Source organism: Protopterus annectens, chromosome 6.part0, assembly GCF_019279795.1.
Source record: "Protopterus annectens isolate FY-2018-M chromosome 6.part0, PAN1.0, whole genome shotgun sequence".
NCBI lineage: Eukaryota > Metazoa > Chordata > Ceratodontiformes > Protopteridae > Protopterus > Protopterus annectens.
The window spans coordinates 1,196,983,396-1,197,001,409 of NC_056737.1; the positions used below are offsets into that span (position 1 = coordinate 1,196,983,396).

Genomic DNA, 18,014 nt, shown 5'->3' on the forward strand with positions numbered 1-18,014 from the left:
TCTCTGCTACCCTACTAGTCACTATGAAATAAGGCATCTTAGCCAACTCAGAAGATAAGACCACCATGTCCATAAGACCTGATTACATAACATGTTGTCTAATTAGTAGAACCAAATTTGGCCTATTGGAACCACTACTTAACATTTTAACTATGTCTCTCTATAGCTTCCATTCCTGATGCCTGCAAATCAGTAATTGTAATTTATTTACATAAAAGTGGCAAACCGGCAACACTAGAAACTATAGATGTCAGTCTCACTAGACGTGCATGTTTAGTTATCAAACATATGATTTATGACCTCATCATTTTAGATATTGAGCATCTTTTACCTCTGGGCCCATATCAATTTGGGTTTGTAACGTTAAGTCCTGTCTCTTTAACTGTGTTAGTGTCTACACAAAAAGTCACTGAAGTACGGGATAATGGCTATGCAGAGCACAGGCTGAATTTAACGCAGCCAAACCTTTGATAGTATGCCCCATGCAAGTCTATAGATACTCTTGTAATCCCTAAGCATGAATATAAACCCATATGTTGTGACGTGGTTCACTCACTAGTTGACTGGTAGGACCCATGTATTTGCAACTGCCACCTCTGAAAGAAGAGTGTTACCAGTACCGCTCTGGAGGGCTCAGTCTTGGACCCTCCCCTATTTGGCATTTACTTCTTGGATCTGTGGTTTATTGTTATCAGCACTTACTGGATAACTATAAATCAGGTGTTATTTATTCATTTGCTGAGATACAATTGCTCTGTTAAGATTTGAGTGCACCAAAAGCTGGTGTTAGGGCAACAGTCTTAAAACGAGTGCAAGATAGTTCAGTTTGGTAAAAAAAAAACATTTCTACATCCTCCCACAAAGATGACACGCCCTGCCAAGTGGAAGCTGTCAGAGTCCTAGATAGCTTGGTTGATAACTCCTTATCGTTTTACTAAAATGTGTCTGCATTACTTGGGAAATCCTTTTATCTGGCCAAACTAATGTATGTGAGTATCGCCACTAGATCCAGAGAAGTTTTATTTATTTATTTTTTACTCAAATATCATCAAACTTATAATTGAATACTGTGCTCTCTATGGTATGTACCTGTTCAAACATATCACTCAAACTGAGAGAACTCAAAGTGTTTAGCTAAAAAGATCACTGGTCTAAATACCTGTAGTTATCCTGACAACTGGCTGTTCCCTCTCTCCATACATGATTGCTTATTAAGTCCTTTATGGTGATATGTGTCGAACCTGTCATGCAATGCCATGCCATGCCATGAACGATCCTGCCCTCCTTGACCTTCTATGCCTTTGCATAAAAAAAGAAATGAGTTTTCTCAAATACCTACATAAATGACACCAATCTTCATTAAAATTAACATGACATGATGGCACAGTAGATGAACATCCCATAGTATTCCCTGCCTTGGGAATGACCTTCGACTAAAAATCAAATGGAAGAGTACCCTTGACCCTTGAAACTTTAAGATAAATCTCAGCAATTGGATGATAGCTGAATATTCTTCCTGGGCCTATTGTGTGTGTGTGTGTGTGAGTCTTCTTGAGAAGGAGGAACTTGTGAATATGGTTTATTGGTAGGTTTATAATGGTCTTAAGATGGATTGTTTAGTAGCTACATATGAACCTACGGTAAGTATCTTACACCACTGTACCTTCTGGAGATCAGTACTGTAATCCGAGCCATCAGCGACTGTCTCAGTATGGTGGACATGTGACATCCTCTCAGTTAACAAATAATAGCACTTTGGAAGATATTCTTGGATGCAAACAACAATATCACAGCTAATAACCCTAGGATGAACTCACTAATGATAACAGGTTTTTATCTTGCCTCAGTTCTTTTATACCTGGCAAACAAGGGGCTTCTCCTTATTGTTCAGGTTAGTCCACCATTAGGTATGACTGATGCTGAGGCATATCCTCACAGACCTCTGTAGGACTGCTAGCTTCCAATATTAATATCATCAAGATCCACTGATGCCATTTACAAATAAGAACCTTGGATTTGTATTCTGAAAAACATTCCACTAAATGAAACTGTACACATACGTAACACACTTTTTCAGAAAACCGTCACTAGCCTGGCTCCAAGTACAACAAAAGGAATAAAGAATAACATATTCCTTGGTTATTCACACAAAGCAGTCATCTAAAGCATGAATGAGATGGGAGTTTGTAAGAAATGTTAAATCATAGACCCCCAAATCTACAACAGTTTAAGGAACTAAGTAACCATACTAAAAGACAGATTTACACAGACAAGAAAATTTACTACAATAGCCCCTTACTAAGTCAGTGTTCCAACCCTAAAAAAATTATGATCTCCTATTAATAATATAGTCCACCCTGGAACAACCACCACTGCTGATCCTGCCCCAAATAACACTCCTGCTGAAATACATTCTCAATTTAACACGTTTTATAGGAAGCGTTAAAGCCCTAACTAAAGATTTTCCTCCTAACATTCCTGACGTGCCCTTTCTGCAGACAATAAACACACTGTATTTAACCCTAAAACCCATCTTAACCACCTACATTAAATCGCTGCTTCTTAAACTGGAACTGAAACCCTGTTCTCCTTCAGAAGATAATGTTCTAGAAGATCTCAAGATGGCTGCCACTTCCATAGCCCGTACTGGGTCTGTTGTAATTAACACATCTATCAAGGAATCATCTGTTCCTTCTTTATGGAAAAAACCCTTCATCATCTCCTTCATAAAGGAGGAACCTCAACTGATATAACCAATTTCAGACCTAGCACTATAATATCCCTTTTGTCAAAACTTCTCGAGAAGTGCATTCACAAGTAACTTCTTCAGTACATCCTTCACAAAAAGCTCCTGAACCCAACACAGCATGGCTTTAGACCCACCCATAGCACTACCATGGCCTTATTAACCTTCAGAGATGCTATTTACAAAGCCAGAGAAAAAGGTAAACTAGTTTCCTGTGTATTCCTTGATCTCTCTAAAGCTTATCTTTTATCTCACCAAAAACTCTTTTGCCAACTGTCTTCCCTCAAGCTATCACAGCGCACGCTTCTGTGGTTTAACAACTACTTAACCAGTAGATACCAGTCTGTTAAATGGCTCTTCATCTTTTTCTGTTCATTCTTTTCTGTCTCTTCATATTTTTTCCCTTCCTTCCTTTCAATAGTGGCATGCCACAAATCTCCATTCTCGGTCCTCTACTCTTCAATATATTCACTAACAATTTACATAAATCCCCTGAGCAAGGATCCCTCATCTAATATGCTGACAATTCTACCCTAATATGTATTTTTGACAATCTAATACGTCTTCAGAGAACTACTCAAGAAATCCTTAACTCTGTTGAAAGTTGGCTATAGGATAATCACCTGCTACTAAATCCCCCCAAAATAAATTACTTCGCTTTTTACAAAATCCAATTTCCTTGAAAAAAAAATAACTTTAAAATTTCTTCCTCAAATAATATCATGATTGAAATTACCACACATATAAAGCTACTTGGAATGACAATCGATGACAATCTTAAATTTAATTTACATCTCCACAATAGCATTAGGAAAACTCATCAAAAACTAGGTGCCCTTCATAAAGTAAAGAAACCCCTTACAAACTCTGCCAAAGTGACTCTAACTATAATTTGACTATTACCCTTCTGCCTGTTTGGAGCCCCTATCATGACCAGCCTACAAGCCTCACTTAGTTCTAAACTTGAACAGTGCTACAAAAAAGTCATCAGATTCACTTGCAACAAATCTAATCAGACTCACGACTGTTTATCACTAAAAACGTTTTACTGACTTGAACTTCCTCACCATCTATCTTATACTCAGCTTATCTTAACTCAAAAATCATTCATATCCTGTCTGCCTTCCAAGCAGTTAGCCCTCTTCTCCAATACAGTCTTCCAAATGATCAAATGATAAACAACTGCTTAGCATCTACAGACCACAAAAAGGCTGCTGGGTCAGTTTCTCTTCCAGTAGTAGAACATGGAATACAATTCCTGCACAAACCAGGTCTGTCACACATCCTCATCTTTTAAAACCACTACTGAAAGCCTTTTTCTCTGTCTCCTGGCTGTGGCCCTGCTCCTCGTCTAGGCATAGCTCTCCTAACAGCTTTAATCACTTTCTTATACCTCCCTTTAAAGGTAATAATTCACTTAATCTGTGTATCCTCCTTTAATACTTCACTTTACTGTAGTACTTAAACTACTGTACCTACCTACTTCTAATTAGCACATCCAGACCACTATTAAATCTCAAATTCTCTATTAACAGTTAAACTGGCTTATTTCTTCTAATACCTCATTCTAATGTAGTTCTTAAATTACTCCTACCTATCTTATGCACCACTCTTCTATCTGTAAAGTCCTAGCACAAGGCTTGTATATTAATGTTTATGAATATCAATATATATTTTATTATACTGAGTATTATGCTATGTATGCAATGAAACTGTATTATAAAATGTGTTATTGTAAATATTGATTATATTAAATATGATATCTTGGAATTTTCTTCTGAGGCATCTGCTGAAAAGTTCCACCTGTAACCAAATGTAGCTCCATTTTGTCAAAAGTCATGGTTCCTCAAACCCCAAGAACACAGTTACCTATGCAGAATTATTTACAGAAACATTCTACAAAAATGGAAATGGCTGCATTTAGGCTGCCGTACCTACTAGAACTAATCAAGTCCTTGCCAAAATCAGAAAGAGCAACTTTAATAGAGACAAGAAATCTCTGATTCAACTAAACAAGAAACTAAGAGAGAAACAAAATCAGAAAGAGCAACTTTAATAGAGACAAGAAATCTCTGATTCAACTAAACAAGAAACTAAGAGACTATTACTTCTGATACCGACCTCGCCTTCCAATTCAATAACTTCTTCATTGATTCCATAACTAAATTAACATCATCATTTACTAATAACTCTACTCCCCCAACTACAACTACAACTTCCCCTTCCTATCTAGACTCCTCGACTTCTGACCTCCCTCTCTTCTCCCCCAAACCCATACCCATATGTACTATAAAAGAACTGCTTCTCAAGTTAAAACCTTGCTCTAACGCTCCCGATAACATCTCTTCCTTCTTCCTAAAGATAGCTAATGAAGCCATTGCCTTCCCCATTTGTGTATTCATAAATCGATCAATCCAAGAAAGTTACGTTCCCCAAATTTGGAAAAAAAGCTTACATTATTCCCCTCCATAAGGGAGGTAACAACAACACCATCTCCAAGTTTAGACCTATTACCATCTTATCCCCCATCTCTAAAAATACTAGAAAAATGTATCCACATACAACAACTACCTCACTTCACCAACAATAACCTATTAACCCCAACACAACATGGATTTAGACCTGGTCATAGCACTACTATTGCTCTTCTATCCTTCCTCAAAACTGTAAATAAAGCTAGAGACTCTGACTATATTGTCTCCACTCTCCTCCTAGACCTTTCTAAGGCCTTCGACACCATCTCCCATTCCCTGCTACTCAACAAACTCTCTAACCTACATCTTTCCCCCTCTTGCATCAGCTGGTTTTCTAGTTACCTTTCCAATAGGCAGCAATCTGTCAAATGGAAGAAATCTAGCTCCTCTTACCTTAACACTGTCACTGGTGTATCCCAAGGCTCCATATTAGGTTCATTATTGTTCAACATCTTCATTAATGACTTCCACCACAATATCCCAAATGCTAAAATAGTCCAGTATGCAGACGATTCAACTATTATCTGTGCTGCAAACTCCATTCCCTCACTTATAGAACTAACTCAAAATGCCGTTTCAACCACCGAAAAATGGATGCATGATAATCATCTCACTCTCAATCCATCAAAAACCAAACTCGTGTTGTTCACCCCATCAAAAACCAAACTCATGTTATTCACCCCATCAAAAACCAAACTCATGTTATTCACCCCATCAAAAACCAAACTCATGTTATTCACCCCATCAAAAACCAAACTCATGTTATTCACCCCATCAAAAACCAAACTCATCAAACTCACGTTATTCACCCCATCAAAAACCAAACTCATGTTATTCACCCCATCAAAACCAAACTCATGTTATTCACCCCATCAAAAACCAAACTCATGTTATTCACCCCATCAAAAACCAAACTCATGTTATTCACCCCATCAAAAAGAATAACTATCGACATAAACTCTCTCATAACCAGTCAGAATAATACAACCCTAGAAATTGTTTCCAGTGCTAAACTGCTAGGAGCTCTCATTGATAATCAGCTTACATTTGATTCCCATATACAAACAAACATTAAAAAAACACATCAGAAACTAGGCATGTTCTACCGGCATATCCACTTCCTCTCCCCATCTACTAGATTCCTCCTATCTACCACATACCTCATCCCCTCTCTCCTTTATGGTGCCCCTCTTCTAACCAACCTTAAATCCTCTATTAAAACAAAACTCTTCTCCTGCTACAACAAAATCGCAAAATTCACCTCTGGCCACAGATCCTCCTCCCATCACTGTACTGCCCTCCACAAACTAAATTGGCTAGAGCTCCCAAACTACCTTACCTACACTCAACTAACTCATGCTCATAAGCTCATTTTCAAGCCCTCACTCTGCCCCTCACTCTCCTCTGCCTTCACCATGCACCATCTAAATAGACCCCTTAGAACCAGCACTCGGAACCTAGTTGAACTCCACAAACCTGCCCACCCTGCAGGCAAACTCTTACTCTCCTTTTCCCTGGCCCACCTCTGGAACTCCCTCCCATCACATATCCATAATCCCAGCAGCCTTCCAGTTTTTAAATCCCTCCTCCATTCACATCTATCTTCTCTCTGGGAATGCTCCTGCACCCATCCTGCATAATCCTTCCAGCTACTAGTCACCCCTTAATCTACAACTCTTCCCTTCCTTGAGAACATTCATATTGTAGTTAACCTCTTATGTAAATATTCTTTGTGCACATCTACTAACTAAAATCTTACCTGATACTTTCTCTTTCCATTTGCCAGTTAATATAGAAGTTAACATTGTAAATTTATTCTTATTGTTACATATGCTCTTTTGTTGTTCGCCCTGCTGCATTAACATTATCTTCTGCGTATATGTACTACTCTGATACTTTAACAAACTGTTTATGTTATATTTATCCTACTATATTTTACTTTATCCTTAGTTGTATATGTTGACATTGTATCTATGGAGCTTTTCTCCCCAGGACTCCATTGAAAAAGGGCTCATTCGGCCCAATGGATTATCCTGGCAAACAAACTTCAAATAAATAAATAATAATAATAAAGATGTCTAAGTCCATCAAAGCCAATTATAAGGTCAGGATATCCTCTCAGGCTAAGGATGATCACAAGACCTTCTTCAGCCATGTCAGGGACCTTAAAGGTAACACTCAGCAGTGCGCAGAACCAGTGGTAAATAGCACAGTGTTCACTGACCAGAGTGACATAAAAAATCTACTGTCTGATAAAGTTAGCTGTAACTTCACCTCCCCTGCCCCCACTACCCTTTGGGAAATTCCTTTTAATACCCATCCCCCAACTATCAATAGGGAGGAGGTTATGGTGGCGCTCACTTAGGCCAAAACAATGTTTCTATGGCCCCAACAATATCCTCAGTTGCCTCCTAAATAGCCTAAAACATGACCTAGCAAGACCACTTGAGGCACTGTTCAACTACAGCCTCAAGCAGGTTACATGTCAGATGAATGGAGGACTGCAATGGTCATCCCTGTTCATAAGGGTGATCTATTAACAGACCCTGGGATCTGCAGACCCATCAGTCTGAGAAGTCTAATATGCAAAGCCATGGAATGAATTACCATGGGAATGATCAAGAAGGACATTATCAGCCTACAGACGCTGGACCCATCTGAGTTTGGCTTTGTTAAGGGAAGGTCTGGCCTACTCAACCTGGTAGACTCTTCAAGAGGGTTATCACGGCTATGGATGAGAGGACAACATTGCAGGCCGCCTATCATGAGCTGGCCAAGGAATTTGATACAATGCCTCACTCAGGTATTGTTGACAAACTCTCTGAACTAGGCATTAATATCTACATAACTCAATGGATTGCTGGGTGACTCACAGATATGACCTAAGAAGTTACAGTCGGAGAGACCACCTCCAGCAGGAGAACAGTCACCAGTGTAGTACCCTAGATCTCTTTTTTGAGCATGTTCATGTTTGACATCTACTTCTTGAATTCAAAACTAATGCCAAAGGGTCTTGCTCACCAAATTTGTAGATGACTATAAATTTGGTACTATTATAGACCCCCCCCCCATGGCACCAATATCCTACACAATGGACTAACACAAACAAATGACTGCTGCCAAAGTCATGGATTAAAAGTAAGTGCAGAGAAATGCATTATACTGCCTTTTGGGAAATCATCCTACCAAAGCAAATTACTCGATAAAACATGCTTATGAGTTGACCCCATAGGGATCTGGGGGCATATGTAGACAGTAATCTGCCCATCGACAAAAATGCAGACAGGACAGTAAGAAAATCATTCTGTGCATCCAACTAATAAGCAAGGTGTGGCTTCCAGGTCCAAGGAAGTTATAGTACCACTCTACTCAGCCCTTATCAGACCCATCATTGAGTACAATGTCCTCTTTATCATGTACCTAACCAGGCACATGTAACTGTTGGAACACCCTCAAAGGTTCCTCACCAGGATAATCTAGTGTATGAATACCTTGCCCTACACAGATTGCCTTTAGGTCCTATTTCTGCCTCCATGAGGTTACTGTGAGATGATCTGTGCCTGACTTATAAGGCTTGCTCAGACCCAGCTCTGATGGATTCCTTAGATGTCTGCAAAACAAACAGCACTAGAAACACTAGATCCAAGGATCTATTGATCTCTTACACATCCACAAAACATACATCACTAGTAACACTAGATCCAAGGATTGATCTCTTACACATCCACAAAACATACATCACTAGTAACACTAGATCTAAGGACCTGAACTTTGCCTGTGGCATAACTATAAAATGCTAGAGAGACCGATGTGTGTCTCAAAGGATTCCCATGCTACAGAATAACCTTCATATCTAAGTGAAGCAGAATTCATTTCTGACCCTACTCAAATGAAATCTTGATCATTGGATGGAAAATCACAAATTCACCCCCCCCCCAGTCTAGTCCCCATGTTTCTGATGGACAGAGGTTGACAGTAAGTAAATTAATTTCCAACTCACATACCCCTGCCCCCATTTAACCCTTAGCTACCTTCTTGCTAACATACCCCTGCCCTCACATAACCCTTAGCTACCTCCCTAGCAACATACCCCTGCCCCAACATAACCCTTAGCTACCTCCCTAGCAACATACCCCTGCCCCCACATAACCATTAGCTATGTCCTTACTGACATACCCTACCTCCACATAACCCTTAGCCACGTCCTTAGTAACACACCCCTCCCCCACATAACCCTTAGCTACCTCCTTACTTTGCCCCCACATAACCCTTAGCTACCTCCTAACAAATATACCCCTGCCCCCACATAACCCTTGGCTACCTCCTTACTAATATACCCCTGCCCCCACATAACCCTTAACTACTGCCTTACTAACATACACTTGTCCCCACATAACCCTTAGCTACCACCTTACTAACATACCCCTGCCCCCACATAACCCTTAGCTACTGCCTTACTAACATACCCGTCCCCCACATGACTCTTAGCTACCTCCTTATTAACATACCCCCCCACACAACTCTTAGCTACCTCCTTATTAATATACCCCCACACAACTCTTAGCTACTGCTTTACTAACATACCCCTCCCCCCACATAACTCTTAGCTACTGCTTTACTAACATACCCCCCCCAACATAACTCTTAGGTACTGATTTACTAACACATCCCACCATATAGCTGTCCAAGGAACAAGGGGACAAAACTGGGTTGGGTTGTACAGATAGGCTTGTAAAGATAAACCTATGAAAAAAATAATGAAAGGCATTTTCTAATAATGAATTTAGGCATTGCTGACATGACAATGATCCTGAAAAGAAATACATGCTGTTGTGACATGTTTTTTTTGTGTGTGTGTGAGTGCATGCTTGTTTGTGTGTGGAGTTGTGTTATGGGACTGTCTTGCAACTAACACCCTCTGGGAATTAAAACCTAGAGGGAAGCCAGATTCCACGAAGACAGACCAGTACTTTATATAGTTGCTGACTTGACCTGATAAATGCAGGTATTCTGGTTAAGTAACAGCATAATAAATGGATAAAATACTCACACATGACATTACTGGCTGCCCTTAAAGGCAGTCACAGGTAGCTTCACTTCCTTCAGAGCTGTGCTGACATCGTGAATATTTCTATGTCCGAAATGATAATTGCTTTAAGCAGTCAGCATGTCATGTATTCATAAGACATGTGGATGTAAGGCACTTTACAGGACATGACATTTGTGCTGTTTTGCTGTTTATATAAAACCGTTATTAGCGATATAACATTACGCTGCCTTATTCAGCTAAAGGACAGCACACAAATTTGAACGTTCTGTCTCCTTTACAATACGTGACTGCGATTTCTACAAATATATTAAAAGCAGCCTTTGGCTGTTGCACTTTACTGGGATATGATAGTATCAATATGACAGGCTTCGGTTTGTTAGTAATAAGTAGCAGTCAGTGTTGTGATGCCAAACTAAAGTATGTTATTTTGTAAGAGCATGTCTTAAAATTATGGCAAATAATATATGCCATCTAATGGTCATGTCCTGCATTATTTAAGTCTATACAAACAATATAGCTTGTCTGAAACAATTTTGTTAGTTTCATGTAATGTAACCTTTTAAAATGTAACCAGGTGTGAGAGAAACTAATGTCAGGAGGCATGATGTGCTTGTCTTAGTACAATTCAATCATTATATGTTAGCCATGTATTAGTTCTTGCAGGAAAAGGAAATAAAAGCAATCACAATGTTGCATAAATAAGAATTAAATAATTATAATCCAAATGCAAGCAGAACTTGTGCCGCTCTTTTGTTTTATTATAAATAAGAATTAAACCAAAATATTCAATTCCTCTTTCTGTTAGATTGGAAGAGCACCAGATGATCTAGTATTCCGGCCAAAGGATGGTCTTGCCTGGCTTTTAGCTAAACTATGGGTTCGAAATTCAGAATTCTATTTTCATGAGCTATCATCCCACCTGCTTCGAACTCACTTGTTGGCTGAAGTTTTTGCTACTGCAGGATACAGATGTCTGCCATATACCCACCCAGTGGGCAAGGTAATATATTAATTGAAAATAACAGCACAATCATTTTAGTCATTTTTTAATTTGCTAATCTGAAATGTTAGTAATCTGACCAGTGGACAAAAATAGAATTCTTTATCAAGAAAAAACATCGCACATAAACAATAAAAAATATGAAAAGACAACATGATTGCATAAAATCCTGAGGGTTGAGGCCAGAATGAAGAGAAGCATGGCACTACATGTGATTAAAAGGTCAAAGATCATGTCATCTCAATGTTACATAGCCATTGCAGAATACCTCAAGAAAAAGGGTATGAAATCACCCGTAATGTATATCTTTTCTACTTTTAGAATATCAGTAATACATGACTTACAGTAACATACTATAACAGGAGAGATTTGGGTGGTCACATGGGACTCACAGCTCCTGGGAGACTTATGGCCAGCCAAGAAAATAATTTTATTTTTAAAGTTTTACAAAGTTCAGTACTGCTAACTTACTTTAGTTAATCTGCTGAACATAACAGGCCTTAGAGATTGATTATTATGTCATTGTTAGCAAAATAATTAATTGAGTGACACTTTTGAGTATGTACCATTATATATACTTTGTAGTACCTTTTATTTGTGCATGCACAGCACGGGCTGGAAAGATACTGAGCTTGTGCTGTTTATTTACTTATTTATTCTTTAAAGTAAATAAATGTGTATTATAGAATAAATCAATCAATAAATAACTAAATACCCAGAATGCTACCTATATAAAGCACTGCAGCTGCCTACTTGTTACCTTCCCATGATTCATTGGGACTGCAGCAAAGAGAAAGCCTGAGTATATTAATTATTGCATGTAGATTGTTGCTGGAGGCTGTGGATTGCTAGCTGTAGTAATGGGTGTTGAGGATTTTGCTATTTTAACATGCTGGCAGGCAACCAGATTGATGTGGCTACGTATAATCTGGGTGAAAGTAACTTGTCTTCTTCATTTGCTCAGTTTAACATTAAGGGCTAGGACACATCTGTGTGAAATAAATTGGAGTAATTAATTTTTTAGTATGCTAGCAGGCATTCGGTGGGGGTGCTGTGCTGCACATAAAAGCAATTTGCCATCTTCATTTGTTCAGTGAATAGTCTGGCATTATGGGCTATTCTGCATTTTTGTGAAATAATATTTCCTTTTTTAATATGCCACCAGGCAGTCAGATTGTGGGTAGTTGTCTTGTGGATGAGAGCAACTTGCAGTCTTAATTTGCTCTGTATAAAGTCTCACATTGAGGGCTGGTATGCATGTTTGTGAAATAAATTAATGGACAAAATAGGGAACAAGAAAACCCCAAGGTGGTCCGGGAAGTTCCAAACAAAGAGCAAAGGGAAGGGCAAAGGTCGCAAAAAGAATTAGAGTATACTATAAATGTTTGTAATTTAACTAATGACATTTTGTCCAGTGAAATGATTTGTGCTTAAAAAATGTTTTTCTTTCATTCCATCAAACCAAGTTAATGTTCCTAGGCTAATAGTAGATTTCAAATTGTACCTTAGAAAGCTGAATTTTAAGTATATTTTTGAAGGTATTGGTAGAATTGAACCCATGGTTTTTGAGTGTAAGAAAAGAAGCACATACAATCCACTATTAAATTCAATGTTGATGGTGTTTGGAAAATGATGTGAACAGAAATTTAGGAAAATTAGGCATTACAAAGATAGTAAGCTCAATTTATCACCTTCTGAGATGTCTGCATTAGATATTTCAGCCAATAACAAAGACTGACGTGTTATGAAAGCAGACAGAGGGGGTATCATTGTTATTATGAAGTCTGCGGACTATAGCCTAGCAATGAATTCTTTGTTAAGTGACCAAAATTGTTACAAGGTTGTCACTAAAGAATACATTACTAAAAGCTTTTTGAGATTGGACACCTTGTTTATTTGACTTATTCAGTCAGGGAAGTTTGGATTATTCAGCTTATAATTTTTTAGTAGTTGAATATCCTAAACTGGCCACACTATTTGGTATTCCTAAGTTACACAAAAACTGTAAGGATCCTCCCTTCAGACCAATAGTGTCAGCTAGTTTTTCCAAGACAGAATCTATTTCTATTTGGCTTGAAAAATTTTTAAATCCAATAGTACAAAAGACAAAATTTTATTTGAGAGACTCGTGGCATTTATTGGAATATTTGGGTCAACTACATTATTGTAACATGCCAATTAAGTTTGCGTCATTAGATTAGTCTCCTTATATACATGTATAAATCAGACTATTGGTGTAGAATACTTAAGAGAATATTTAAGCCAATATACCAATCTTGAGAATGATATGGTTAACACTGTATGTGTTTTAATGGAATTGGTATTAGAAAATAATTTTTCCAGATTTGAAAACAGTTATTTTCAACAGATTTCAGGAATTGCAATGGGCTCTAGAGTTGCACCTTGTTTCACTAATTTAGTAATGGCAATGTGGGAAATTAAATTTCTTGTTTCACATCCATTATCGAAAAATATATTATTTTACAAAAGGTACACAGATGATTTGATTTTTTTGTGGAAAGGGGATGTTGATTCCTTCCACATATTTGTGCATTATTTAAACAATTCTATGAATTTTTTTAAAATTCATTGTGGGTAATTTTGGTGACAATATAGACTTTTTAGATTTACATCTAAACATTAACAATGAACATACACAGTTTGAGAGTAGCATTTTCAGAAAGTCTACTTTTGTCAACCAATATTTACACCATGATAGTTTACATCCAACTTTTATGAAACATGGTGTAGTTAAGGGACAACTAATCAGATTAAGTCGTCTGACTAGTACCCAGTATTCTGAGGAAGTCATCTACCAGACGAAAGCGCTTAATACTGCTGTGTTTGCTTGCACTGTTTTATCTTGGATGAATATTGTCTGTATTTTTCTGGATTTTGAGTTTTCTGCTTATAAAGGATTTACCACCTACCAAGCGTCGCTTTTGTCTTGCAACAGCTGCCTTTTATTTTTCATTGTTTGTAAGACTCTACCTGTTTTCCTTGTTAAAAAACACTGTATCAGTGCCTGAAATGTACCTACATTGTTTACATGTTCCACAAGGGAACATACCAAAATTGAAACTAGTCTGGACATCTTTATAATCACAGGTACCTCACTCTAAAATGGTCTTGATGTTCACCATCTTTTTATACGTAAAAAGCGGAAAATTGCCAATAACATTACACAAATCAGTGTTACCCAACACCACTTTCCAATTATTCCAAATAATGTTTCTAATAGTAACCATCTCATTGGAAATTGGAATAGGAAAAGCCAAACTATACATGTTACAAGCATTACCCACCATAGTACTAACTACATTTAAATCTTTATTTTGTTTTAGTATAGGACACACTTTACTAGATCTAAGGTCAATGACTTCACTTAATATGTTCTTTAACCAAACTTTGTCATAACCTCTTTCTGTAAAGAAACCCATCAATTTCACTGTTTCATTAAGAAAAATTTCATCTCTACTAGTCAGACGACTTAATCTGATTAGTTGTCCCTTAACTACACCATGTTTCATAAAAGCTGGATGTAAACTATCATGGTGTAAATATTGGTTGACAAAAGTAGACTTTCTGAAAATGCTACTCTCAAACTGTGTATGTTCATTGTTAATATTTAGATGTAAATCTAAAAAGTCTATATTGTCACCAAAATTACCCACAATGAATTTTAAAAAAATCATAGAATTGTTTAAATAATGCACAAATATGTGGAAGGAATCAACATCCCCTTTCCACAAAAAAATCAAATCATCTGTGTACCTTTTTTAAAATAATATATTTTTCGATAATGGATGTGAAACAAAAAAAATTTAATTTCCCACATTGCCATTACTAAATTAGCGAAACAAGGTGTAACTCTAGAGCCCATTGCAATTCCTGAAATCTGTTGAAAATAACTGTTTTCAAATCTGAAAAAAATATTTTCTAATACCAATTCCATTAAAACACATACAGTGTTAACCATATCATTCTCAAGATTGGTATATTGGCTTAAATATTCTCTTAAGTATTCTACACCAATAGTCTGATTTATACATGTATATAAGGAGACTACATCTAATGACGCAAACTTAATTGGCATGTCACAATAATGTAGTTGACCCAAACATTCCAATAAATGCCACGAGTCTCTCAAATAAAATTTTGTCTTTTGTACTATTGGATTTAAACATTTTTCAAGCCAAATAGAAATAGATTCTGTCTTGGAAAAACTAGCTGACACTATTGGTCTGAAAGGAGGATTCTTACAGTTTTTGTGTAACTTAGGAATACCAAATAGTGTGGCCAGTTTAGGATATTCAACTACTAAAAAATTATAAGCTGAATAATCCAAACTTCCCTGACTGAATAAGTCAAATAAACAAGGTGTCCAATCTCAAAAAGCTTTTAGTAATGTATTCTTTAGTGACAACCTTGTAACAATTTTGGTCACTTAACAAAGAATTCATTGCTAGGCTATAGTCCGCAGACTTCATAATAACAATGATACCCCCTCTGTCTGCTTTCATAACATGTCAGTCTTTGTTATTGGCTGAAATATCTAATGCAGACATCTCAGAAGGTGATAAATTGAGCCTACTATCTTTGTAATGCCTAATTTTCCTAAATTTCTGTTCACATAATTTTCCAAAAACCATCAACGTTGAATTTAATAGTGGATTGTATGTGCTTCTTTTCTTACACTCAGAAAACCATGGGTTCAATTCTACCAATACCTTCAAAAATATACTTAAAATTCAGCTTTCTAAGGTACAATTTGAAATCTACTATTAGCCTAGGAACATTAACTTGGTTTGATGGAATGAAAGAAAAACCTTTTTTAAGCACAGATATCATTTCACTGGACAAAACGTCATTAGTTAAATTACAAACATTTATAGTATACTCTAATTCTTTTTGCGACCTTTGCCCTTCCCTTTGCTCTTCGTTTGGAACTTCCCGGACCACTTTGGGGTTTTCTTGTTCCCTATTTTGTCCATTAAAAAAGGACCAGACTTGCTAACGGTAGAAACTGCCTGTGCATAACACGTGGTGGTTTGGGTACTGTCTAGTGGTGAAATTCTACCTTTATCATTGTCATTTATTGTCCGTTGAAAACCTTTTGAACCAGTGTCTTTGTTGAATGAATTACCATTGTTATTCAATGTTTCAACATGCATTGATTAAATGTTACCATCTATAGTACCCCTCTTGTTTTTTAGTGGATACGCTGATTTTTGTACCATAGGCGGCAAGGTCCCTCTTAAGTTTTTTTTTGCTTCCTTAAAACAATGGAAGCTCTGTGTCTTTCTAACTTTGCATTAATACCAAAATCAAGAGATGCCAAGGAACTAAAAGCCTGTGATGATCTAATTTTAATGCCCAGGCTTTCAGTTTGATCTTTTAAAGACACCAGTTCAAACTTGTAATGTTGAATGAGCATATTCATGAATGCCAAACCAGTATTGTTAAATAATTCAACTAGCTGTGTGTACAAGCCATCACCCTGAACCACACAGTTAGGAAACTTGAAAGTTCTTAAACCAAACGGCACACACTTTAGACTAACATTTTCCTCCAAATAGAAAACTTCCAACTGTAAAGAGACAATTTTCGTACACAGTTTTTCAAGCAAAAATATCTTTTTTACAAACAGAAAATTCATCCGGATTGGACTGAATGGCATTTTCCCTTACTTGGTTGATATTATTTCAGTGGAAAGAATGGTGAAAAGGATTAGTCGTTTCCTTGAAAACATACTCGAAAACTTTGTCCGTACAGCCAAAAACATTAAAAACACTTGGATGGTTGTCCGTTGATTGTGTATTACCTCTATTACTAGCAGGTGAAACCAAACTTGCTTGACTGGAAGGAACTTGACTAGAAACGACATTGCAATTGGCTCTATTGTCATCTCACTTGCTTCCTGGATTGCCTGACTGAACGTTCAGGCTACTGGTGATGCATTTCAGGCACCAATACAATGTTTTTTAAGCATGTGAATAAGACAATCCACTGTAGAGGACACTACACTTGCAAGACCGAAAATGTGGTTTATGTTGCGATGTGTGTTTCTTGTGAACATTTTATATAGGGAAAACTATAAGAGCGCATAATAGGCGTATATATGAACATACTCTAGCTATATGGAAAAAGGATATGTCGAACGCTTTAGCCAAGCATGCTACCACTTGTTTGAATTACAAAAAGTTTTCATTTTTTGTGTTAGAGAAAATTAATGATGACATATTTACTGGAAACTTTAAAGTAATTTTAGAGTGTAAAGAGACCCTGTGGCAGATTTTATTCAGTGCAGACCAGCTTCCTGGACTCACTGACATGATCAATATAAAGTGCTTTTTACAAGCACAAAGGTTATAGTTATATGTGTATATATATTTATTACATACATTTTTATGTAAGCTGTTCAAGTTTTGTATTTAATACATTCTAATGGGGATGCTTTCATTGTGCTTTTTTTAAAAAAGGCAATGAGTTTTTTATAAGCATTGCATTAGCATATATATTAAGTGTTTTATGCATTTTAATGGTCTGTTTAGATCACACGAGACAGTTTATTTATTATTTAAATGATTTAAAATGTATGGATGGCATTTCTGATGAAGTTCATGATCATTAAATTGAACAAAAACGCGTTAGACAAGGTTGTGGCAATTTTCTTTCTTCAGTTTCATTGCTGGCAGTCTATTTTATTTGGTTTCTGTGTGGTGTCAGTGAAGTTTCTAATAC

General features: G+C 37.0%; 1 protein-coding gene across 1 annotated transcript in view; it reads left to right on the forward strand.

The window, feature by feature from the left end:
* Window positions 1–18,014, forward strand: part of LOC122804754 (polyunsaturated fatty acid lipoxygenase ALOX8-like) — a 730,466-nt gene that overhangs the window by 258,323 nt on the left and 454,129 nt on the right. Inside the window, exon 4 of the mRNA XM_044074818.1 lies at window positions 11,076–11,270. Coding sequence (XP_043930753.1) covers window positions 11,076–11,270 — 195 coding nt within the window. The remainder of the gene's footprint in view (window positions 1–11,075; window positions 11,271–18,014) is intronic.